We start from the raw sequence: 26239 nt of genomic DNA on the forward strand, positions 1-26239 counted from the left end.
TAAAATCTTATACTACATAGCTCTTTGCCTGCAGAGGTCCAAAGGGGATTTTTTCCCTTGCATATTCTGTTGTGGGTTTGTTTTTGTTTTTTGTCTTCCTTTGAAGCATCAGAAAGGACCAAACTGGAGATGGGGGGGACACTGGACAGGGTGAGTTGGCACTCTGAGGTGGTACTGAGAATTCTCTCAGCTGATTGCCTGGCTCGTTCTTGATCACATGCTCAGGGTCTAACTGATTGCCATATGTGGCATCAGGAAGGAATTTTCCCCTATATCAGATTGGCAGTGACTTAGCCAGTTTTTTTCCTTTGTCTCCAGCCTGGGGCGTGGGTTGCTTGCTAGGATCATCTGGGTATCTCTCACTTAATCATTTCCCTGCTGTTGTGGGTCTTGGGCATAGGTGTGCTTAGATTCATAGATATTAAGGTCAGAAGGGACCATTATGATGATCTAGTCTGACCTCCTGCACACCACCAGGCCACAGAATCTCACCCACCCACTCCTGTGAAAAACCTCTCACCTATGTCTGAGCTCTTGAAGTCCTCAAATCGTGGTTTAAAGACTTGTTGTAGCACACAATAGTTTCATCTCCCAATGCTCTGATTTCAGTTGCTGGGTTCAGTGTGCAGGTGCTGGGTGGTGTCAGAGGCATGTGGTACACAGGTGGTCAGACTGGATCATCTGGTAGTCCCTTCTGGCCTTAAACTCCATGATTCTATCATTCAAAACCTACCTTTCTCAACCTAGACTTCTTACAGTTACATCACCAAAGAAAAATAAGAGAAAAACAGAAGAATATGTCATTGAGTGCACTTCCTAATTTGGGGAGGCAGTCAGATACCACAGTGATAGGAACCATACACAAGCCTAGATAGATAGAAAATAATGTTAAAAACAGGGTTGGTGTAAATTTTTTTCATTTGATATGCGCACATACCTCCCATTGACTTACCTGTGCATACCAATGGGTAGGATTTGGCCCTTCATATTTTTTCAAGCTTTCCCTGGTGTTAACAGTTCTTTAAATTCGTACTTTGATGTCTCTAAAGAATGTCAATCCCTATCTAAAATGTATGCAAATTAGAGCTCTTGATGACAGCCTAGGTTTTTTTGCTAAGACTAATAACTGCATATTTCAATAAAGCATGTCAGCCAATTGATATAGGAAATGCTTTAATTTGAACTGTTGTACCAGACATATTTAGTTATGAAATGACAATGTTCTGTTAGGCTTAGAATTACATAAATGATTAACCCTTTTGTAATTCTGTCTCTCAGTTTAACAAATCTGCACCTGTGGCAATCAGGTGGTAGACAATGCTCTGGACTCTCATCAAGTTCAGGTGATTTATTTCTTTCAGAAATAAAGTACATGATACTTTCAGCCTCACTGCATAAATTGCACTGCAGCTGCATCTTGTAAATGAAATGATTAAGAAAATCATGTCCCTATCTTTCTTGTTCAGTGACAGTGTGAACCAATGATGCTTTGAAACAATTCCATAAGCTGATACGAAGGAATTTTCCTAAATTCACGAAGAGGTGACTTTCACATTCTAAATGGGGGGGGGGTGGGGGTGGAAAAAGGCGTTCCTAATGTGTCTGTTGGCAGCTCCACTTCTAATTTTCTTCCTCCACATCTAGAAAAGTTTCCAGAGTCTTATGCCAATTTTATCCCTCAAGTGACTGAATTTGGCCCTTAGTGTTTTAATCTATGATTAAAATATGCCTACCTGCTGTACCATATTTATATTTTTCATTAAAAGGGCTGATTAATGGTTTAAGGGACCATGGAGCCCCATGGCTATGGAGCGTTAGGGGCTCCTTAAACAGTCAAGAATTTTCCTGGTCTCCCTCAACATTTTGCCTGTGCTTGACCTCTGCCCTGAGGTGCTCATGACTTTGTTGACCACAGGATATTGATGCTTATAAAATAGGACACCAGGGTTGGTGAATAAAAGAGAAGAAGAAGGGTGATGTGACCACAAGACCAAGGATTTTTATAAAAATGGTGTTTTGGATAATTATTGTAAGTTACTGTTTTTGACATCACAGTAGAGCTTTGTGGTGTTTTTTTTTAGTACGGAATAGGTCAAATGGTAGTATTTTGTATGTGGAGCATCCCATATCACTAGTATGTGCAATCTAATGAGATTGCCTGTGAGATTATTGTGGACATATATATTAACTTTGACAATGTGTGGCCTAATGGTAACATTCTCATTGACATCAAACTACTGGATTGTGACGATTCTGATATCTTTTTTGAGTTTTTTTTTCCTGTTTTTCTGTATTCTAAAACTATTACTTTGTTTGCTGTCATGTTTTTATTGTATACAATGATAAGGATAAAATAGGCATCGGTGTCTGAGAATAAATAGGACATGATTTGTTTTTAAAGTCTCTTTTAGGCGCACTCTTTACAGATGCGTACAGCAGCAGACTGGTACATGGCAGTCATTTGCCTTCAAGAAGCTATATCTCAATTAACAAAGTTGATAGACTGATTGTCTTAATGCAAATTCATGCAACAATGATTTCAGAGCTAGCAAATGCTTTAGTGTGATGGCTCAGAAAGGAGGGGGAATCCTCGGCATATATCTGTCATAGCACATTCATTATAGCAATAAGATTTGGGGTGGGGGGGTTTCTTTCGCTGTAGTTGTATTTTTTTTTCTTTCACTAGACTTCGTCCTTAAGTGCATTGTTTAAATTGTGGTTTCATGTCTGGTGTGAGGTGTTGCAGTGTCCCAGGGCTTCTAGCACCATAAGCATAATCTGGAAGAATAGAAAAGAAAACCCTTTAAAATTGTAAGACAAGACTATGGGAGCATTCAAAGAATAGAGCGGAAAAATATGAGATGTGGTCAAAATTGAAAAACAATATGCCAAAGAGGGTAGGGACAAAAGAGGAGTTCATTGATTACCATATGTGAAAAAACAGTTTGTTAGCTGATCAAATTATATATATCTTCACCAATAGCTACATTGTAAGATTGACAGGGCAGAGGATTTCTGAAGCAAATTTGCCTTTTTGTCTAGTAAGGCCTAATTCTCCTATCATTGAAGTCTGTGGGCCTTTTGCTATTGATGATGATGAAAGCTGGAACTGGCTGTGTGTTATAGAATATTTGCTGGTGGAGTTCTGTGTTGCTTAGATACTTCAGTGACTTGAGCCCTAAAATAGCATAGACTGAGAGCGCTGCACATTGTAAGTTCTGACTCTTCATATAGAAGGATAATGCTAACTGTCAATATGATCAAATATATGACCTTTTTTCATATGTCTCTGTCCAGTGGCCACTGGCAACTCCATGACATTTACTGATTGATCATAAAATATTACATAGTTTCCAATTCTAATTCCACATATTATTTTAGGGTAACATCACAAAAACTATTTCCTGAATAACTTGTCACTACTGCACCTTTTGTTACGTGCTGCTTGTTTCACAACAGTGGTAGCACATCATATACCATTCTGTAGTTTACCTCTGAACAGTACATAGACATTGTACTTAAAATGGGACTTGGATAGCTCAGAGGATTGGTAAAGGCTATGGAACCTTTCAGTTTGTCACTGAGTCAAATCCATCAAGTTCATGAATGATCAAAAGTCTTTACCATCTAACCATCTGTTTGCAATACAAGGCGGTGGATTTAATCTGGTTCCTAGTAGATGTGTGTCTACAGCCAAACTCCCACTATTACAATTGGACTAGAACCCATGCTAACTGTCTCTGCAAAGAAACCATGAATGGGAACTGAATTGTCCTCTTACTAGACAGGTTGTCCTTCCAGAACTGGGTTGAGACTTGGTGGTGGTGGGGTGAAATTGGAGGAAGTGCACAGCTCCTCTTTCTCTGCTAAAAGCAGAGGACAAACTCCCCTCCTCTCCCTGGCTTGGGTAAGTAGTGTGGTCCATAGCTCCCACTCCTCCTTGATACTGTGATGGCAACTTCCCCACCAGTTTCAATCTAGAGGCAGTATGGAAAATTGTGCATTTGTAGCCACCCATAGTGCCCAATTCTGCTGAAAACTTTAATCTGCATGGCTCCCACTCCAACAGTACATTTATTTATTCCCTTTTTAAATGAATGTAATGCTCCTAGGTGTGTGACCCTTTTCAGTGAGAATAATTTGTATTAAAACATTTAAATTGTGTATTTATCTAATCTGACAAAATCACAAGAGACACTTATCCCAGCCATTTATGTGCCCCTTACCTGAGCACTATAGGCACCTAAGGCGGATCCTCAATGGGTGTGAAGTGTCATAGTTCCACTGACTTCAGTGTACACCAGCTGAGATCCCCCCTCCCCCGAATGTTCAGATAGGCACCTCTCTTGGGAGCTAACTTTCATATTAAAAACATGATTAAAGCTCAGAACACACAACTGATGCTTCATTTAGGCAGTGCTCAGACATACATGAGAAAATATGAGCGCAAGCTAATATTCTTAAACAATAGCTTCAAAAGAACTATTTAAAGGATATTAGGCAGTAATATACATTTAAGATTTTCCTAATTCTGCAGAATATGAAAAGCATCCTAAAGAACAGCTTTTTGGATCTAAAATACGCTTAAGGGCACTGAAATATGACAGATTTTTGTAAATACTCCACTGAAGTGTGAAGCATGAACTGTGTTACAATCACCGCTAAAGTACACCCAGTCAGTATTCTTACATATGATCTTTGGGATTCTCAAAGGATATTGATAATAGATAAAGAAAGATACCTTTGATGTAGTTGCAAAGGAAACAGTTAAGATTTCAGAGCAGACTGTAGGATTTTATTGCCAAAGTATTTTTCTTAAGATTGCTTTGTCCTTTTGGAACGATATTAAGTTTCCAGTAATATTTCTGTGGTTATTTAGTGCCATAATGGCACTAAAATTTTCTGAAAAATTCCTAATAGTGCAATAAGGATTGAGAAGACCTTTAGGCAAAAATTTAAAGGGTAAATTTATTTTATTTTTTTTACAATAGCCAATAAAAAAAACTTCTTCTAAATTTATTTTTGAAATCCCTTTGCCAAACTATTATGAGATTTACAGTTGGTGGCCAGATCTTCAACTGGTATAAATTGGCGTAGTTCCATTGACTTCAAGAGCAGGTGGTGATTATGGGATTTTAATTAATTACATGTTCATTATTGTTAGGGAAAAGATAGGATATCATACATGTCAATCAGACCTTGGCTTTGAAATATGTGATTCTTACTAATTCGAATTCTTCTTTGTGTGGAGCACAAGAGCTATGCCCCAATTAAAACCTCAAATTATAGTTTAAGTAGCGCATAAGATTTATATGAGCCAACATTTGCTTGTGTGTATTCATGTACACACATGCAGAAAGAGGGTGTATGTAATGTTTAGAATGAGTCATAATGTGGCATCATCTGATGGATATTTTCTGAAATTGGTTTTTATTGCTAATTAAGCTTTAGAGGCACTTTCAGTTATTTTAAATGACTGTTATATGTATGTATTTTAAAGCACATGAGACGATGTGGGGAAATGCCCATTCTGGAGGTACGTGGATTTTGCTCAGCTACATTCTGGATATACAACCTCTATTTTCATGTCTTTCTTTTTTTCAGGCGGAAGGTTCCAGGCTCCAGAGAGAGCTAAGAGGATATTTAGCTGCCATCAAAGGTAATTTTTTAACAGGCTTAATATTTGTATTTATTTTTTTAACAGTTTTTGTAAAAAGATCCCCAAACAAATAGGAAAGGAGTACTCCTTTTCTTTTTACGGATACAGACTAACACGGCTGCTACTCTCAAACAAATAGGCTGTTTTGAAATAATTTTAAAAACTCAATGTGGAATCAGTGTGTAGTTGTGTGGCTTGTCCAACAGACCAGGTCAATGAGAGATCATTTTTCTTATCATGGTGCCTCATTTCTGATTTGTCATCTTGCATAGACATTGTGGTCTAAGCTCTGAATTTCAAAATGTGTGACCCCTCATTACATACGTGCAGCCTTGCACACATTTTTCCCATGCTAGTTCTTATACAGACAAGTGATGTATTTCACATGCACAAACTCCCATTTGAGCACGCAGAACTCAAAGAGCAAGCAAAAACAGGGCTTGCATTCTGTGACTCACCTTCACAAATGATAGTGTCCCAAAAATATTATGCCCAAATAGAGGCCACTGGTGAACATGCTACCACTTGTGAACGCTGCATTTGACCTCTGCAGCCATAATGCCTGAAGACCTTTCTGCTCAGGCAGTGGATCCCTTCCTCTCAATCCCGGTCAGTCTGACTCAGGCTCTAAGTCTTTGCATTGAGGTTTATCACAGCTTTCTGACTGTCAGGTGCATAATACATTATCTTTCATCTACCAAAGAAAAAATCATTTCTTCTTTTTGGGATCAAAGTTGTTTTCTATGTTCTCCTCAGAAGTTCACTGCACATCAGCCAAACGTTGGGGATAAAGCAGAGTTGTTTAAATCCTAGCGGACATGTAAATCTAACTGACTGAACACAGTTACTCCCTGCAGAGAGGTTTCTGTCTTGTAATTGCCTCTTCTAGAAAACCTTTGAAGCCTGATTCTCGGGGGATAGCAAAAGAAGTAGGCCATTAGAGAGATGATGATGGTTTCCTGATTCTTTATCCGGCCCCATCCCCAGGATGCTCTAACATGGACCAGTTAGCAACAGTGCTCAAAGGATGTCTTGTTGCAGTTACTGCAAGTCATAACAAGGTTTCAGAGGACATGGATATGCTAGGAAATTCTTGTTGATGAGAATCACAATATAGGAGTAAAAAGAATGGCTCAAGTTATTATTTACCATTTATTGTTTGTATAATTGTGCAAGGCACTGTACAGAAAAGTCATATAATAGTCATGTGATATTCCTTGGTATCTAGATCAGAACAAACTATTTTACAGTTGGAAGGAATATGAATTCCTTTTGGCATTGCCTGGTGCTAGTATTGTATCCTCATTACTCAGACCCCTAGCATTACCAGCCATATATTTAGTGAGAAATTCTGATGCAGCTGTTTGTTAGCCAGGTCATCTTTCCTCAATGTAGGATGATTATTTTCATGGTGCTTTGATTTCTGTGCTGGTGACAACAATCCTCCTCTTCATCTCTATTTATTTTTTTAATGTTTTGCCACTTTATTTACTACATTATTTAATGAAGACTACTCTTTGCACCAAATTTACTTTAACTTTACGTGAAAGTTCTTGATTCGCTTTATCGGCAATACTAGTCTGTTTCTCATAATGTTGCTTGTCATCTAAATTTGAAAGTCTCTTGAACTCCATTTATTACCAATGTGATGAATGAAGTAAGTTTGGTGGCTCAGTACCTTCCCAGTGATCATCTCAAGAAGTGACATAATCACAACTAGTGGCAAATGGCATCCTTGTTGGGAATCCTATTGAGCCCAAAATGATCTTTTTTGCCAAGGCAGACATATAGCAGCTCTTGTTACAAATGTCATACGAGGGACTGTGATATTGAATATGTAAAGAGGAATTGCTGTAAATGTACTATACTAAGATTATGCAAAGAATAAACCTATTATTTCATAAAGGTAACAACACCCCATGTTTACACTGGGCTAAATTGTGCCCGGGTTCTGAATGGCCACACAGGGCAATAAAGGGAAATAATCCCTTCTCCCCTTGTTGGCCATACAACACTTTCTTTATGTGGAGCTTGTTGTGGGTGGGTGTGGGTGGGGAACTGCTCACTCAAAAGCGAGCAACTGAGCACAATGTGTAGTGAGTCAGGAGTAATCCCCTCCCTTCATCTCCCCTCATTTCCTCCCCCCCACCATGCAGTACGCTCCTCCATCCGCAGAGAACGGGGAGTGCCAGAGGAATTGTACTTCAGAGAGACACCTGTGCCCTAATACTCCTCCAAGGGCTGTAGAGCTCTGTGTTGCCCTATGCTTGTAGCTGTGCTGAAAGGTTTAGATGAGCTCCTAGAAAAACCAGCAGAAGATTGTCCAGTCACCTCAGTGATGAGGAAACTGCTGAACATTCTTCAACCTAATGCCAAAATTTGCATTTGTTGAAACTGCAACATTCCAGCCCACACACGTATGAGTTGAGAGTGTTCGCTGCACAGCAAATAACAGATTAGTGTATAGTTCTTGAACTGGTCAGTGCCTCCACTGTAAAATGATGATGATATCTTGTAACTGACATTTGAGGCATATATGGGAATTCTGCTACTTTATCACAATTGCACTTGCTGAATAGTACAACTGTTCTTGAATGGTTAGTTCTTCAAGGCAGGTACTGTCTTTTTGTGTATTTTACTGTGCTGAGCACATTGTTGGAATTCAACAAATAAATAACAAAACAAACAATTGTTACCTTTTAGTATAAGGACTTATACATAGGAGATAAGTCAGCACTTTCTAACCATATTAACAGAGAATGTATACTGTGACTTGGCATATTTGGGGAAGGGACTGTCTTTTTGTTCTGTGTTTGCACAGTGCCTAGCACAATGGGATTTTGGTCCGTGACTGAGGTTCCTCGGTACTACAGTAATAGCAATTAATAATTAGTCATATTTAGATGTGTTTCAACAGTCAGGAAATACTGTCAGTTGATGTGGTAGGCAGAAACAGAAGTTTGAAATTCTGAGCAGAATTACGGAGCCTGCATCAATTGCTCTTTAATTATGGATACATTTTTGATGAGATGGCTGATATCCTTATAGAACGGATTACACTGGTAGCTGTTTTCAAAGATATAAGTACAGCAGACCAGCATCATGAGTCTCAGGAAGTAGACAAACTGAAACACTTAATCTCTAATTAAGAGGATTTTTCTCTTTTATTTGGCAGTAAGCTGCCATGGTATGAACTCTAGTAATAAACTTAATTTTACTCCATGACATTGGAATCTCAGGATTCTAGAAATTAAATGTGGAAAAGCCCTAGCAGATCATTGTATGCTTCAAACTATGTGTAGTCAAATGACTATCTTTGACCATTTTTTTCATTCATTTTAATGTAAAAAGATCATTTCTGAATTTAGTAATGCACATTCCTAAAAGAAAAGTTTCTACAGAATTCATGCACCTCCCTGGGCTCTGTGGTGCTTCCTAAATCTCTTGGCTTTAGCCTATTCAGGCCCTTCTTGTCCCTCTATGGCTCTTGCTCTTTTCTGGTGACCATTGGAAGGAATAAGGTAATTGTGTTAAATATGTGTAGAATATTTGATTTTATGAGATGCTGATAAGACAATGCTACACCTCACCTGCATTTCTGTATCATTCTGGCTACATTTCACTGCATCTATTCAACCTGTATTAGGACTGTCTTAGAGCAGAGGATTAAGGGAGTGGATAAAATGTCCCTGTTTACTATAGTTTTCATCTGATGGCTGGGGTCCTTCCTTCCCTCAAGCCTCTCTAGTATCAAGTGCCTTCAGGGCTCTCTGGGGGTTTTTATCTCTGAGCTCTTCAAAAGCCACAGAGTTGTAGTTGGCTTTAATCAATTTTGGGTTTAATGGTCATGATTTTTAAATAAATCCTAAATCAACTTCCCTTTTTGCACCCCTAAATTATTTGCAAGGTACACAAAGGCATGTAGATGTTTACCTGCAGTTATTTGTGGATGCAAATTGACGCAGTCAAGCCCTGTCTCTTTGATCTTTGATATGGCATGGAAATGACAGCTGGTCTTCAGAAGAGCTGTAGGAAAGCTCACACGTTCTGAGGCTGACATATGAGCTCCTATCACACACATACCCAAAACATAAATTACTTAACGTTAGTCATTTCATTTCTTAGAATTTGTCTTTTGGATAAGACTTACTAATGAACTCCATTAATTCCTCTGAGAACCTCCCTTGGAAAAAACCCGTCCCCTCTTGAGTAATAAAATACTAGGAGCCAGGCCAGATTGTTCGGCTCAAGCCACAGGTACGGAAATTTCTCATAGATTGAGCAGGGCTCTCCATTTGGAACACAAGGAGGTCAGCCCCAGAATGTGTCAATCACAAGGGAGCAACTGGAGTTAAGGGCCCACCACACACAGCAACCCTGTTCCTCTGAACCCTATCCATGGCTTTCTGCTGGCTTTGGGCTCCCTGGCAGCCTGTTTTCATGGATGCTGTGCCATTATGGATTCTGATTCCCTGCTGCCCCTGGAAACACCCATCAGTGGGAGCATCACATCTTGGAAGGTCTCCACTTCTTCAGGCTTTTATAATGTTTAAAGCAAATTACTCCAAGAGTAGGTAGGGGCAGACTTGTTCCCTCCCATGCCTGGCCTGCTGCCTTCAGGCTTGCCCTTCTCCGTGTGTGGATCCCTAATCTTGCTAAGAGCCCTTGCAAGATCCATGGAAGGTGACTCTTCTGCATGGAAAGAGGGAGTCGATTTCATCCGTGTGAAGTTTTCAGGGGAAAGATACAACCCTCAAGACCTGGATTATTTACCACAGATTTTACTAAGTAACTCAATTATTTCATCATTTCTAGTGATTAAATAGTAAGTGATCCAATTACCAAGAACAAGCAATTGATATTAAATATGAATTGCTAACCATTCATCTTTGGTACAAATTATTTTACCATTCCTCAGAACTTAAATGGTTTTTTTAAAACCAATTTATCTTTCTCAGTGACAGCAGTTAAGAGACAGCACACAGCCTAGGAAAGGCACTAATTCTCTTAATTTCAGTATTGAAAAAACACATAAGAGTTATCAGTATCTGACAAATATTGAATGCGAATAGAAATAAATAATCCCTGGACATTGTGAGTTCATGCTGAGACAGATGTGTACACACATACAAATGGGAAGCCGCGAGCTGAAAGCCTGGCCATAGATCATTGTACATGTATACATACACACATGAAGAATATAGCAATAAATATAGCATAAAAACTATAGTCAGGAGGCAAGAATCATAGTCACGAGGCCAAATTTAGCCCTAAAGTACAACTCCCATTATCTCAGGTTACATCTGAATTTGGTCTATGGGGTCTACAGCAATATGGGGAAAGAACAGATTATTGGGCATTGATAAAAAATATTATGTTTGCACTTTTCTGGTGTATTTTTGATACAGGCCAAGCAAGATAAAGAGTCCTTTACATTTTTTAAAAACAGACGTATAACTAGGATCTGCAACATTTAGATAATATTTGTCCTTTCTACTACTGCATTAATGGGAAAAATAATGACTGGCTTGGAAAGAATGAGAATGTGTGGTCAGTTTTGTGTGTATTAATCCACGATACTCATAGGTTATGTTCTCACTTATTTATCTATTTAGTCATTTTAATAATTGATGCCTTGCATGATAGCTGCATGTTCAGGGTTGGTTTGGTTGGTTTTCTTTTTTTTTTTTCAGGTTTTACAAATAATGAATGTTGAATTTTGTTTGCTATTTCCTTCTTGTGCATGTATTTATATATATATTGTTTTATGTGCTTATTTTTATTGTTTTTATATAAAATGTTTGACAGATACTTTCTCTTAATTGAGATCTTATACCCAGCACTGATTTTTGTTTGCACAGTATCTTATCTGTGGCTGAGTTGAATGTAAACAGCAGATAGATATAAAGAGAAGGGCTTTGTTGGCAGGAACATATGTTGGGGGGTGTAACACGCAGTGTGCTCAAGGGCACAAGAGCAGAAGAATGATGATTCAGAGTGCATCAAAGTGTGAGTAAGGATGTCTGAACCTCCCTGACGTGCATTTTTATTGAGTGAATGGTCAGAACACAGTATTCCTAAAAGCAACAATGCTGCTTTGTTTCTTTTTTTTTATCGGCTGAATTAATTTGTGGCAGTAGAAAGAGGATTTGAAATAGAGCTCTACTAAAAGATTTGAAAATCCTCTTCATTTTGTTTGGTAAATTCTAAATCACATTTTAAAAAAATCAGTAATACCTTTTAAGGTCCATTGATGCATCATTCCTAGCAAGGATCAGGTAGCCATATCTAGAGAGGGGAGTGAATTCCAGCAGAGGAAGGGAAATCTTCCGTAAGCCCTTACCATCAATTTGAACACTCTGGGCTAGATTGTGGCATTAAATAATCGTCCTTCATTGGGAGTGATGCAGCACGCCCAGTTGGAGCATTGTGAAGCATTGTACACAGTGTCTCCTGTTGCTCTGGGGAAGCACACAGACAGTGCACTATCTTTAAAGTGAGTGCAGTGAAAGTGCCACTCTGCATTCAGCCAGCTCTAGGATGAGGCTTGATCCTGCTCTCTGCCCTTCCTTGCCCTCCTACCCTCTTCCACACAAACCCCTATTAGCACTCAGAGCCCTGAGGTGCTCAAGCATTCCTTGGTCCCAGCCTGCTCATAGTGGCAAGACACCCATGGATTTAATAGTGCAAGATTGAATGCAAGAACTCCCATTGTGCTTGACCCTTGTGCCCCTCCTTCCCTTAAGTTTCCATGCAGAGGCCAGAAAAGAGAGATCTTTTTTTTCTTTTCTACATAGAAAATCATTTTTGTAAACAGAAGAGTACTTTGTTGTTTTACTTTTAATGTCCCGTGTGTTTTTCAAAGAGTGGGCAATGAGTGGGAGGGTCGCTGAGCAGGTCACAAAATACCTTCCTTGGAGTATCTGAACAGGGGTTTCAGGCTATTCCAGATTTTGGGGGTAACATCTCTATTTCTTTCCAGGGAAAATAGAAATTTCACTGCTATTCCGAAATTCAGTCCATTAAGGGTTTATTCTAAAGTTTACACTAGAGATATTTCCAAGGCAGAGCAGATGTGCTGTTGCAAACAAAGATTTTGGCTGGCAATTTTTTTGTAATTGAAAAGCTGGACTTTTTTCAACCATTCCATTTTGTTGTCGTTGGAATTCAGCTCGTTTCAGCAGGTTTTATGTAAAAGTTTAAATAAAGTTTGGCTGTAATTTTAAAACAAGAAAGCTATAATGTTGGCCTGACCCTTATGGGTATCTCAGGAAGGGTCAGATCACTTCTGCAGATAGAGCCAGGTTTTCATCCACTATTAAAATCAACAGCAACACTCCCATCTACTTCAGTCAGACCATTGATCTGGGTTTGATTCTCCTCTCACAGGTTTAGACTGATGTTACCTGTGCTCATTTCAGTGGAGTTACTTCTTACTTACTTCAATGTAAGTGAGAGGAAAGCAGACATTTTGTATATTACAGAGTGATTAGACTAAGCTAGACCATTTTATCTTCTCACCAGTAATAGCCAATGGTTCAAAGGAGGGCATAAGAATCTCATTGTTACAACCTGGCACAGTACCTCTCAGTATGACCAGCAGTCTGTTGCGAGTGGACTCCATCACTGGGTCCCATGTGCTTTCAAGCCAGCTGGGTCTGGACAGAATTATGGCCACTGTTTCTAGCTTTGGGTTTGTTAGGCACGTTTCCAGGCTCAGACTCTTTGTCTGATCCTTTCCATGGGACTGCAATGCAACTACCCTAGACCCTGAAACCTGTGCCTCAAACCACCCAAGCTCCCAACTATCAGTCATGTACACAAGCTCCCCTAGAGCTCTGCTGAGGTTGTGGTCTCTCTGAAATACTTGTTTAACCCCTTCAGGGACAATGTGGCAAGAAAGCAAGGAACACAGGTTTAGCAAAGGAATTTCTTAACCAAAGTCACTTTACTCTTAAAAGCACTCAAGACTTACAGATTTTTAAAATGACAAAAGGTCTTGGGATGCTGCCTACCCCAGTCTGATCTCACCCCTTCTGCGAGTCAGTGTTTCAGGCTGGGTAGAGTCTCTCCTGCACATCCTGCTTAAGTGTTACAGTGGCTGGCCTCTTGCACACAGCAGCATGCTCTCTTGAACAGTGTCTCTGCCTGCTTGCCATGTGCTCCCCTGGCATGCTTCAGCCCCATCCCCCATTCATGCTGGCACCACCTGCATAGAAAAACGTTGTTCCATGGGGGTGAGCCAGGAGCTGAGAGCATTCAAAGTTGATAGCTACAGATCGCCATTTTGTTGGCTTCTCAGTGACAGTCCTTCAAGTTTTCAAGTGATTTTCCTGGGCAGAGCCACAATCTGAATGGGCAGAGCAGCTATCTGAATGTAATTCAATACACTGCCTTGGGACAGTTTAGAGACCCGTTCAGCACATAATACAAAATGGAGTTCATAATTGTATACAAAGATACCCTACTCTGTCACACTCATAATAGACTATAAAGGGCATTTCTTGTTAACTCCAGGTAGTTAGTAGCTGGTTTATACCTTGAACACGAAGGTTTACTTTTTGTTTAAACTCTTTGAAAGCTACATTCTTACCACACCAACAAGCATTATATACAGGGCCCTACCAATTTCATGGCTGTGAAAAACGTGTCTCAGACCATGAAATAAGCCCTTCCCCATGAAATCTGAGCACCCCAGCTCGGGGCTCCTAGCTGCGAGTTCCGGCCACTGTTGGGGAGGAGATCATCTCTGGGTGCCTCCACATGCTGCAGGAAGCTCTGGGGCTGGGCAGCAGCCTCAGAGGCTCTTGCAGCCGGAGGAGGCTTGTGGAGGTGGGCTCCTAGCTGTGAGTCCTGGCCAGGCTAGGGGAGGACAGGACTTGTCCTTCCCCTGACTGGCCACTCTCGGGGGGCAGGGGAGGTCAGTCCTATCTCTGGGTACCTTTTGGGTTGGAACCCTCACAGTTACAACACCATGAAATTTTAGATGTTCACATCTGAAAATGTGAAATAGACCAACTTAAAAACTCTCTGGCCATGAAATTGATCAAAATGGACCATGAATTTGGTAGGGTCCTATTTATATAGAAGGAGAAAAATGTGGAAGTAAATAAAGATTTGACCCACTATTCCCTGTGTTGTGTAGAATAATATATTGTTTTTCTACAAAATCCTAGGCATGCAAGAAGCCTCTAAGAAGCTTACAGAGTCTCTTCATGAAGTGTACGAGCCCGAATGGCATGGCCGGGAAGATGTGAAAATGGTTGGAGAGGTAAGAGATGTGAATGTGAAGAAACATGGTTGAGAATAGATTAATCTGAACCAAAGAATGGAAATATTAAACTTAAGTCACTGAGTTCCTCATTTACTGTACTAATGTATTGGTGCAGAATGTAATTGTAAGGTTCCTAGAGAGCATCTCATGGTAATCAGAAAACACTCCATGAACCATATTTATAAAATGCAACGATAGTGGAAAAGTGTGTTCTTAAAATAATTATTTTTAAAATAAAAATGTGGTTGACATTCTAAACCATTATGCATAATTGCCTTTACTCTCCTCTCACTCACGCTCATTGAAAACCCAGGTAATTCTATTAACTTCATTAATCTGGAGTTACTCCAGAATTACTTCAGTGTACCGGAAGTGAAAGCAGATTCAGGCTCAATAATAGTTATTTGACAAGCTACTGCGAGGCATCTTATATGCACGTTTATAAGATTTAGAATGTTCATGATCATCCCGAAGTATTTCATAATAATGGTAGGACTAATTATAAGAGAGAGAATACCTGACTGCTCTCTAGCCAGAATCTGTTCTTGTTTAGTCGTGCAAGACTGGAGTAACTCCACTGAAGCATTACTCCAGATTTACAACATTGTAAGAGTAGAATATGACTCTTTTATCTTTGGACCAAGCCTTGTGGTGGTGGTGTTTTTATTGAATTTCTTTCTTTAGGGTGTAATAAATATTAGAGGCCAAATTAGGACCTAGTGTAAGCCGGTTTAAATCTCATGGAAGTCTATAGGCAAATTTATTGATGACAAGGGTGTAAGTTGGTCAGAAAATGATGTAAATTATAATCAAATGTAATTTGTACTGATCTGGCATTAAGTGTGGGAGCCGTAGCAGGAAAAACAAATACAAAATCTCCTGTTAATTGCTTTTCTTGCTATTCTCCTCCCACCTTGCTCCCTGCCAATGGAATACAAGTTACATTTGTGTTGTAAACACACACAATGCCAAATTAATGTAAGTTATACTACTTCACTGCTTATACCCACTTAAATTTATTGTCTGAACAACTTACATCTGACATATAACTTATTACCAGTTACATCATTGCTAATTTTGGACTTGGGGACAGAATCTTATTTCATAAATGCTATTGTAAATCCAAAATATTACCACTGATTCCAGAAGAGTTGCTAAGCAGGGGACTACAACTCTCATCAGTCCCCCATCCCACTGCATTTCCATTTCCCCTGGCCAGGTAAGGAGAAAGATCCTGAACCAAGAGCTGTTTGGGCTCTGCTGGGAGGCAGTAGCCACATGGCAAGAAGGGAACTGCAGAGAAGCTGAATTCAGAGCAGATTCCTCAAGAACTGCATACAGAGCTGCATGTGGAACAGATTGTGGCTGCTAATATTACAGCCAGGTGCAGATTAGTGTGGTATGCATAAGGAACAGCAGCAGCTGGGCAGGAAGCCAGTGCAGAAGGGTCTCAATGACGGACACTGACTGAGACTAGTCTGCAAGCTCCTATTTGCTTGAATGGAAACTGAACTGGAGACGGCACCTCAGGCACTAGGAATGGAGAGCCCAGTGTCTCAGTTGGACTGCCCCAGGATCTTGAATAAGAACGACTATTGCTCACTTTGAACTGTGACTGTTTTAAGCCTCTAGGCTTAAACTAGGGTATTTGCAACCATTTCCTTGCCTACTAGCCCTGTAAAATACCTGTTCACTTAGCCATGGGTCTGAGTGGTTATTGAATCCCACGAGGGCTAGCACCTACAAGGCCTAGATGCTGAAGCACCTGCAGTGCCTGCCTCTGCATCGTGGTGCACCTGGCATGCCACTGGAACCTTAGGGATTTGGTGTAGTCCTGTCATGAGAAACCCCAGTAATTTACACTGGTGTCAGAGATGGGATTCCAAAAGGCAAATTTGGCTGGCAGGATGTAAAGGGCAGGAGCCAGAGGCACGAGGGCTACTTGGTGGGTAGAAATGAACAACCCTGATGATCTAAGTTTCCCCCTGAGCTCCAATAATGGAAATAGGTAGGGAAGTGCAGTGAAGAGAGGGTGATGTTAGTTGTTGTCCTGTGCTTAGCAGATCCATCACATACTAGTGTAGATCCAAAGTATTCCTGCTGATTTAAGAGGAGTTACCTTGGAGTCACAGTAGTTTACCTGAGAACACAGCCGGGTCTTGGTCTCTGTTACATACAGGAAGAATCTTCTATCTCCCCACCTGTGTGAAGATGGTCTCAATCAGGGTAACACATGACACACTATAGTTTCTACAGCTGAGTCTTTTCCAATTTAATCTGAAGTTTGGATGTGATGTTATAGATTTATTCATTGCTGAAAATACAGTTTAGGAGAATATGCTTACTTTGTCAAGTCCACAGGCAATTATTCCTAAATTGTTCCATCTAACTGACCTTGATCTTTATGTGAGGAGAGAAGGTGATTTGAGGCACTAATCATTTATTTAGCAAGTGCTTTTCAGTCCCATTAGCTTTTTTGAAAATCTCCAAGATTTTAATTTATCTAAAATGTGTCACTGCAAATTATTTTCAAATGCCAATGTACCATAATTGCTATTGCTTGCTATGATCTAATGCTTTGCTGCTTTTTACACAACTGTAATTAAATCGTGTTAATAAATATGGACTTTTTAAAGTGTGATGGATTATTAATGGAATATTCTTCATTAGAGTCTTCAACTAAGATAGGAAATGGATGAAATAAATTCTGGCATCTTGTGTAATCCTGCATTTACAATAAGTCTGCCTTGTGGCACAGAATGAGTAAACAGTGTCACTAGAAAATAGCCTTCAGGACTGCTGCTTGCCCTTGGATCCTGTAGGGCAGTGGTTCTCACCTTTCCCATACCAGGAACCCCCCAAAACTTCCCTCTTATCTAGGTGAGATCTAGCTGGCGCCTCCCTCCCATTTGGAAACATGAGAAGAGCAAGGTGATTGTGAGCACCCCAACACTTGTTCAAATCCCAACGTTGGGAAACCAAGTCCCAGGAGACTTTCATAAGGGCACTGATCTCTACCAGAAGCAGAACTTTGCCTTTCTCCATAGTATTCCTGATCAGTCCAGCTGCATTAACGTGCTCAATGACAAGAGAATTCCAAGGAGCATGCTCTGGCAGTCCCCCCACGACTTTACATGGGAGTGAGACGGCCCCCAGCTGACGCGAAGAATGGATGTGAGGTGAAGTTCATGTGAAGAATGGGTCTTTTTGTCTGTTGGGGTAGCAGTGGTTTGTATCCTGAATGCAATTTTCTGACTTACAGATCCATTGAGTTTTGTGAAGGCCACCTATTTGCCTTCAAAATGCTCTATTAATGATAGGCAGAGAGAAACAAATATGGGGAATGTATGACTTCCCCTGGTCTGGAAGGATACTCAACCAGAAAACAACCGTTAAAATAAAATAAACCCAGTTTCTCCATTGTCCATACATTTTATTGAAAAATCAAAACTGAGGTTACAAATTACTCTAGTGAATGAAGGAACCACCCTTTATTCATTTAGTTTTATTTTGGTTTTAGTTGTATTTTGCTGCTCATTAGAGGAGAGTTTATGATGTACATATCAGCGAACCTATTTATAGGTGGGAAATAGAGTAACTTTGGTTTTGGGACTACCGACCTGCTAGAATCAATAGTAATCCTGCAAAGCTTGGATTCGTGACTTTCCAAGACTGCCACTACTTTGAAGACTGCAACATTTTTGAATTGATTACTGGAGTTAAATCTATTCTATTGCAAATTAAAACTCACATTGAATATTTTTTATCCATTTCACAACTAAATTCTGATTTTTGCAGGAAAAACATAAGATTGTTTCTTATGAGAATTAAGATTTGCAATTTACATAAGTGTTTTTCCATTTACAGAAGTGTTTCCCCTAAATTATGAGTGAAATTTAAGTGATTATCAACTGTTTCTCTGTATCTCATCTCTTTCTTTACAGAAATGTGATGTGCTCTGGGAAGACTTTCATCAAAAGCTGGTGGATGGATCACTGCTGACCCTGGATACATACCTGGGACAGTTTCCTGATATCAAAGTACAGTAATACATTTCTATACAGGGAAGATTTAAAAGGTTACCTATTACAACTGAGTCAAAATCATGAGATAAATGAAATAAAGAATATACAGGAAGCCAGCTCTCATGTGGAATGTAACACATCTAATTCTGTAAGCAAATTCCATTCATAGCCTATGCTATTTTCCTGAGTGAACAAAATTAAGTATTATGCAGTAGCACCATTTGATTTTCTTAAATTAGCCTTTGTGTATCAGACTTTTTTATGTAGGTCTTTTCTGCTCCCACTGAAGTCAATGGCATAACTACCACTGACTTCAGCAGTGCTGGAGCACGCCCTTGGGCCCAAAGTGTTACTGCAGAATTATTAGAATAAGAAGAGTTCTGCCATTATTCTTTTCTTGGTGAGATGCACCTCTGGATGTTTAAAAGTCAATTGTTTTCTTTGTTGAATTTGAAGCAATAAATGGTTTCTGTGATTTGATCAATCACAAAAGAGACTGCTATTATACAAATCACAACATACACTCCCCAAGTCCCCTTTTAATTCTGTCTTCCCTGTAAGGATTTCGAAGTAGCATGTACCCAAATCATGTGAAATTTCAATAATGTAAAACACTGAAGCACAAAGCTTAACACTTGAAGAGAAATGGGACTATTCACATGCTTAAAGTTAATCAAATGCTTAAGTGCCTTGTTGGACTGGGGCCCTGGAGCATGGCTATGATCAACTGTGTGCAGTGGAGGAGTACATAATAAGTACATGACTAAAGAAGAGATGGGACTTTAAAGAAAACAACTCATTAACCCAACAGATGATGAGGAAGGAGAATGTTATAACTGGATGATACCGTAAATTTTCAAAGCAATCCTGACTCACATTTAGTTGCCATGTAGATGCCATCCTTTGGATACTTATTCCAAAGCATCAAAAAATAAAGATTTCACCTTTGTTCAGAAGGGCAGAAACAGGAGAGTGGGGTGGGAGGAGGTATTGTTTCATGGTCTCTGTGTATATAATGTCTTCTGCAGTTTCCACAGTATGCATCCGATGAAGTGAGCTGTAGCTCACGAAAGCTCATGCTCAAATAAATTGGTTAGTCTCCAAGGTGCCACAAGTACTCCTTTTCTTTTTGCGAATACAGACTAACACGGCTGTTACTCTGAAACCTGTCAGTTTCTACAGACGGTGATTGGCTGAAATTTAAGGTTACCATTTTGTGGCATTTGCAGCCAGTCAAGGTTGGCTACAGCTCTTGTTGGTACTTGTTAAAGGCATGTGTTCTGATATTTCAAGAAATGCTGGGTTCAGCTTTGTTTTCACAATGAAATGCTATTGAGGTGATAAGCATGTCAAGATGTATTGAAATTGGGAATTGAACTGAATTTGGAGCAGTCTTTGTAATCAAACATCCTGATGTGTTACCTTTGTAAGTACCATCAAAGGTGTAGCCAGCTTATGTTAACACCATCCATTTTAAGAGCCATAGCCAGATTGGATGGCTTCAGATACTGGGGAATTGGAGCTCAAGACTTCTGAGCCAAATTCACCCATGAGTGATTAAGGTGCAGCCACTCGTGCCTGTGATTAATTTAGTCCTTTTGCTTCTGTGTTGCTGGTTTGAATCAGGCCTATGCTAATTGTGACTCTCAAAATTGTCATCTAAGGGCTGTTCAGTGCTTATTTGAAAGGAAAGAGTGGACTCAATGACTTTCTATAAAACAGGTGGCCATATTGCAAAAATCACCACCGTAACTGGCAAGTTTACTTAGTCTCATTTGAGACACGGGCAGATCCTCTGATATGCTGGGGTCAACTTTACATCTTGCCATTGGTAAAAAGCTGCTCTGAAGTCATTTTAGCCAGCCACTAGAAGATTCTGGTAGTACTGAGGCATCTTAGTGGGGCATAGAGCCAGCTTAGTGACTTCAGCACTCCCCAGGCTTCTGACACAGGAAAAATAGCCAGGGAAAGGGGGACATGACCAGAGATTCCTTATGAAGGGATGATCTTCAGCTGAGTGTCTGGGTTGTACATTCAGCCCCTGCTATAATTGACATTCGCACCAGGACAACCCTAGAGTCCTGAGTGCTCAAAGGTGTGAGAGTCCCATTCCTGATCCTGAGCTTGCCTGGTTCTCATTAGCTGCAGCCTGGGATCTGGTCCACAGTATTATAAAAAGAAATTCATATACCATATGCATTACTGTAGTGTCAGCAATTTTCCAAGGCACCTTTTTAGTATAATGAGCGGTCCTATGATACCTACAGTAGCTTAATTGGAATTCCCATTATGTGATGTCAAAATTAGATGATTTGTTATATATTCAAAGAAGTCATACTGAGAAGTGTGTTTTCAGCATTTTCCCTAACTCAAAGAAAAAATTAATATATATTAATCATTAAATTCACACACTGTGTAATGTGAAAGGGAAGATAGTTTATGATACTATTATAGTCTAGCTTAATGAGTCCATTCACACTGCTGGAGAAAAAGATGCGTGGGTTCATATATTATAAAATTGATATGTGAGATTCCAGTCCTGCAAGCTCTCCACACAGACATCTCTTGTCATGCCCTTATTTCTCAATAAATAGGTTCCTTATTAAAATAATAAATTACCTAAATTGTCTTTCACTGTACAATCTTATGATAAATAAAATTTAGATTGCAAGTGAGAGGATAAAGAATCAAAGACAAATTAAAGCAAATGAAAGTTCCATCTCCGATTGCTTGGCTGTGTGGCAATAGTGCTGAATTTTTTGCAGACTCGCATTGCAAAGCGAAGCAGAAAGCTGGTGGACTATGACAGTGCAAGACATCACTTGGAAGCCTTGCAGAGCTCAAAAAGAAGAGATGAAAGCAGAATTACAAAGGTAGGGTAAATCTTTAAATAATAATGTTACTGGCGCAGATGTCCCGAGTTTGGGTGAAATTTATTTCTGCACACTCGATAGCATAAAGTCTGTTCTCTTCCATTCCAGAAAATGGGACTGCTCATATGCTGACGTTTAAACACATTATGCATTCTGCTAGATGAGGGCCAGAGTGCTCAGCTTCCTGAAGGACTGAGTCCTATTTTGAGTTGCAATGGGATTTAAGGGGTTCATAGGCTTTGTGCTTGCCCTTTGTACGGGGATCAGTTGTGCCCTTTATGAGATGAAAGACCACCATGAGGGGCTTCATCCTACAGCCCATTATCAATCATATGTGTAGTCCCACTGATTTAACAGCATCTGCTCACATGAATGAGGGTTGCAGGATCTTTCCCTGGATTATTAAATTCTTCAAAATATTGTCTATCGCTCTGTAAATAAATAAGAAAAGAGTGTAAATAGTAAAACTGAGAAATGACGTTACAATGTGAGTTCTTTGGAAAATTGCTGGTTTTCAGTTTTGTTATAAATTCAAGACTCGGCAAAGGTTCACCCAAAGGTTTAGAGAAGCTCTGAACCTATACAGTAAAGCTGGGCCAATTTATTGTTTGTATTGAAACCTCATGGAACTTGTGATTTTTGCACATTTTGACACAAAAAGAGAACTTTTTCTTTCAGTGTTGATTGTATTCTTTGGAACCAGAAATGCCTGGGATTCAAACCTATGCAAGCCAAACTAAACAAAAATGTTTGCAGTAGCCTTTGCGAAATGAAACAAGCAATAGTAAACAACAGTAGTTTGAACCACGCTCTTCTTTTGTTAATAGAAAAACAGATTCGTACAGTGAAAATGCACAAATCTGTTTTTCTATTATTTGGAGAATAAAAGCCAACATGTCTTGCTTTGTTATAGGCAGAAGAAGAGTTTCAAAAAGCACAGAAAGTGTTTGAAGACTTCAATATTGATTTACAAGAAGAGCTGCCATCTCTATGGTCAAGGTAAGCAAAACAACTTGCATATATAGGCTAGAATTTTCAAAGAATCAGAATCAGTCTCCCAACTTCCACTGAATTTGAATGTGTGTCACAGGATGGCTGGCCCAGTAAATGAAGTAGGTCCAACTCCCCAATGTCTGAACTAGTATCAGAACCATAATTTCTGAGCATCTCTAGCAGCTTGCTTTCTTTAAAATTGCATGGCAGTCCCTGTGTTACAAGTTACAATTTAAAAAGAACTGGAAAGAGATAAATAGCTGTAAAATGCAGGTATTCTGTTTCTATTTTAGATTTAATAGGCAGGTCAACAAGAACGGCAGAGAAATGTTCCATTAGAGTGTTACATTATTTGACAAATGAGACTTGAAAAAAGGATGCTTTGGGTGGCCAGAATTTGTCTGCTGTTGTCCTCTAAACTTCTGTTTGAAGTGAGGATGAGTTCAGATTTTTCTGTGCTGTTAGTCCTTTCAGGCACTTATCACCTCAATACATTCTTTTTACAGGCACCAAAAGAAACAACAAACCAAACAAAAAACCCCAACCAACTGCCCGAAAAACCCCCAAAAGTCCACACCACACACTTTGGCATACATGTTATTTGCATTACAGTGTGTCTGTTACCTTCTAACTAGACTACATGGTTGATAAAATTTCAATGTACATTTGAGCCTACAGTCATGGTTCAGGAACCACATTCCTTCAAAGCCCCTATTTTTAGATACTTATCACTTTACAGAAAAATGACCCGTTGGGATGAAATTTCTCAGGCTTATTCTCGGCCCAAAGGCGATTTTTTGCTGGTGAAAATTTAGAGAAATTGCACGTGGAATTTCCAAACAGGTGTAAAATTTAAGTTTTTATGCTCTTAGGATTATTCAAAGTTTTCTGCACTAATATAAACCAAAGACACGTTTTCAGGACCAAATTAAAAAAAATTCAAACAATTTCAGAAAATGTGCATACACACACACAGTGCAATTAATTGCTCTCACAAACTTCTATATGCAGATACCTACATGCATGTACAATTATGTATTTTTGCATTCATAATTATTTTCTTTTACATGTGTGCATATTTTGCATGCTCTATTTAGGCATCTGTGTTTTAAAACTTTGTATGTATACAGCCTGTGAGGTGATGGATGGTGCTTGGAGAATGAATCAGGTTTGTTTAGTGAATGAAGCTCATTTGTTCCAGAAGTTGGAAGGTGTAATGCAGGAAGAGAAAGGACAGTCTTGTGATTACGACAGTTTAACGGTCTGTAGAAATGGATTCTATCCTTATCTCTGTCACAGAGTTTCTGTGCAAGTCATTTGAATGAAACTTTTCACAGGAGGTCACTAACTGTATGCATCTCATTTTCTGGATGCCCAATTTGATACCCTGGAGATCAGATTTGCAGAAGTGCTGACTGCAACTGAAGTCTGCGAGACTGTGTTCCGAACAAAAAAACTGTACAATGTTAAATGCCCTCAAAAACCCCTCAGATTTTCAAATTGATCACCCAATATTAGTGTGTGCTTTTGACATTAATGTCCCTGTGCCTTAGTTCACCATCTGTAAAATGGAAATAATGCCACCTCATCTCACGGGGATGCTGTGAAAATATATTCATTAATGTTTTTGAAGCACTCGGATGCTGTAATGTTCTCCACCATAGAAGCCCTATGTGAGATAAGATACTTATGCACTAATCTCTATGTGCACAGGAGTATTTGCTAATCTTGCCTGTCTCACAGTGTTACTATAGTGAGACTGGAAGAGCTCAGTAAGAGTCTTGTGAAAAATAGACATTGAAAATTTTTTTTGCTTGCTTAAAGCCTGGATGCTTTAAACATCATATATTCTTGTTTCAGTAAGGCCAGCAACTAGATTGGTATTCCAGATTTGGGGAACATGTTTCTCATCTCTTGGATCTGAAATTAGCATGATTTGAACAGGCAGTGTGGTCCAGAGGATAGGGCACTGGACTCAGATCCAACAGATCTTGGTTCTGTTTTAGGCTCTGCCACTGGCTTGCAGTGTGGCCTAAGGCAAGTCACTTCAATTCTGACTGCCTTGCCTTTCCACTCCCCCCACTTTGTCTTGTCTATTTAGACTGTAAATTCCCAAAGCCTGTCCCTTTTGTTCCTCTCTCATGCCCTAAGTCTCTTACTATGTATTTGTACAGTGCCTAGCACAGTGGGGCCCTGCTCCCATTGGAGTGCTGTAGACGCTACTGTACTACAAATACATAATAATAATTCTGTACTAACATGGTAGGAGCTTATGTACAATACATAAATATAATTGTTTTATTGGGCACTGATGATATTATCTTCAGTGATAATGCCTACAGGACAGATTCTGCCACCCTTATTCACAATGAGTATTAACTTACTCCCTAAGTATTTCCACTGACATAAATGGGACCATATGGGGAAGAAAGTAACCCTCAGCATGAACAAGTGCGGCAGAATCTGGCCCCGCAGCTGCAGCACTTCAGGAATTGTTACATGATCAGTGAATCAAGATACAATTTTTTGTTTAATATTCCAGTTCAATTGTTTGCTTTTCTCAATCGTCGGGACACAATGAAGAACATTGCTTGTTGTTTGAAAGAAATGAACAGCTCATTTTCTCTCCTTCACTCTCTTCACCCTCCTTTTTTCCTTTCTCTCTCTCATCTTCTTTCAGACGAGTTGGCTTCTATGTGAACACTTTCAAAAATATATCCAGCCTTGAATCCAAGTTTCACAAGGAAATAGCTTTGGTGAGTAAAACTAAATGTGCTGTGTGAATTATGCAACAAACAAATGTCTTATTTGGGAGCAGTGGAAAATATTGCAGCGATGTGTCTGAGAATTTGTCCTTACTGCCTTGATCTCTGGTGACAGTGTAGTATTAACATGAGTTTTCACTACACTTCTTCGCACTATACAAAAGTAATTTCCCTGACATTGTTGGATAAAAATCCAACTGCAATTGCAATGTTAAGCTCTTTCTCTTTTTTTTTAGAATGTCCTCCCTCTTTTTTTTTCCCCCTTCACACTGTCCTCTTACACATTATTAATGGGGCAAGGTTGTTGAGCACCTTGTGCCAGCATTAACTTTCAAACGGCATCAACTCAACAGGTTCAAGAGGCAATGGTAGAGGCTTCCCCTTTCAAGATCTACCTCTGTGAATTCCTACACTGCCAGCAATTTATCAATATGCTCATGGTTCTCAAGCTAATAGAGTAACTTCAGTAAGCTACTTATGACCGTATGCTTATATACTTCACCAAGTCAATGCCTAAGAGCTTGTCTACACCCAAAAATCAGTTAAATTTAAAAATAGTTAGACTGGTACAATAACTGTGTGCAGACCAGATTGGGTGTGTGTGAGAGAGACAGAGAGTTAAAGAAATATTAGAAACTAACCAACTTTTC

The 26239-nt window shown here is 39.5% G+C and overlaps 1 protein-coding gene across 3 annotated transcripts in view; it reads left to right on the forward strand.

Moving 5' to 3' along the window:
• Positions 1-26239, forward strand: part of AMPH (amphiphysin) — a 167585-nt gene that overhangs the window by 89300 nt on the left and 52046 nt on the right. For all 3 annotated transcript variants that reach the window (XM_074945325.1, XM_074945326.1, XM_074945327.1), the window contains exons 3-8: positions 5605-5659; positions 14836-14930; positions 18878-18973; positions 21724-21831; positions 22745-22830; positions 25505-25580. In XM_074945325.1, the coding sequence (XP_074801426.1) occupies positions 5605-5659; positions 14836-14930; positions 18878-18973; positions 21724-21831; positions 22745-22830; positions 25505-25580 (516 nt within the window). The remainder of the gene's footprint in view (positions 1-5604; positions 5660-14835; positions 14931-18877; positions 18974-21723; positions 21832-22744; positions 22831-25504; positions 25581-26239) is intronic.

This window comes from Natator depressus, chromosome 2, assembly GCF_965152275.1.
Source record: "Natator depressus isolate rNatDep1 chromosome 2, rNatDep2.hap1, whole genome shotgun sequence".
NCBI classification, from domain to species: Eukaryota; Metazoa; Chordata; order Testudines; family Cheloniidae; genus Natator; species Natator depressus.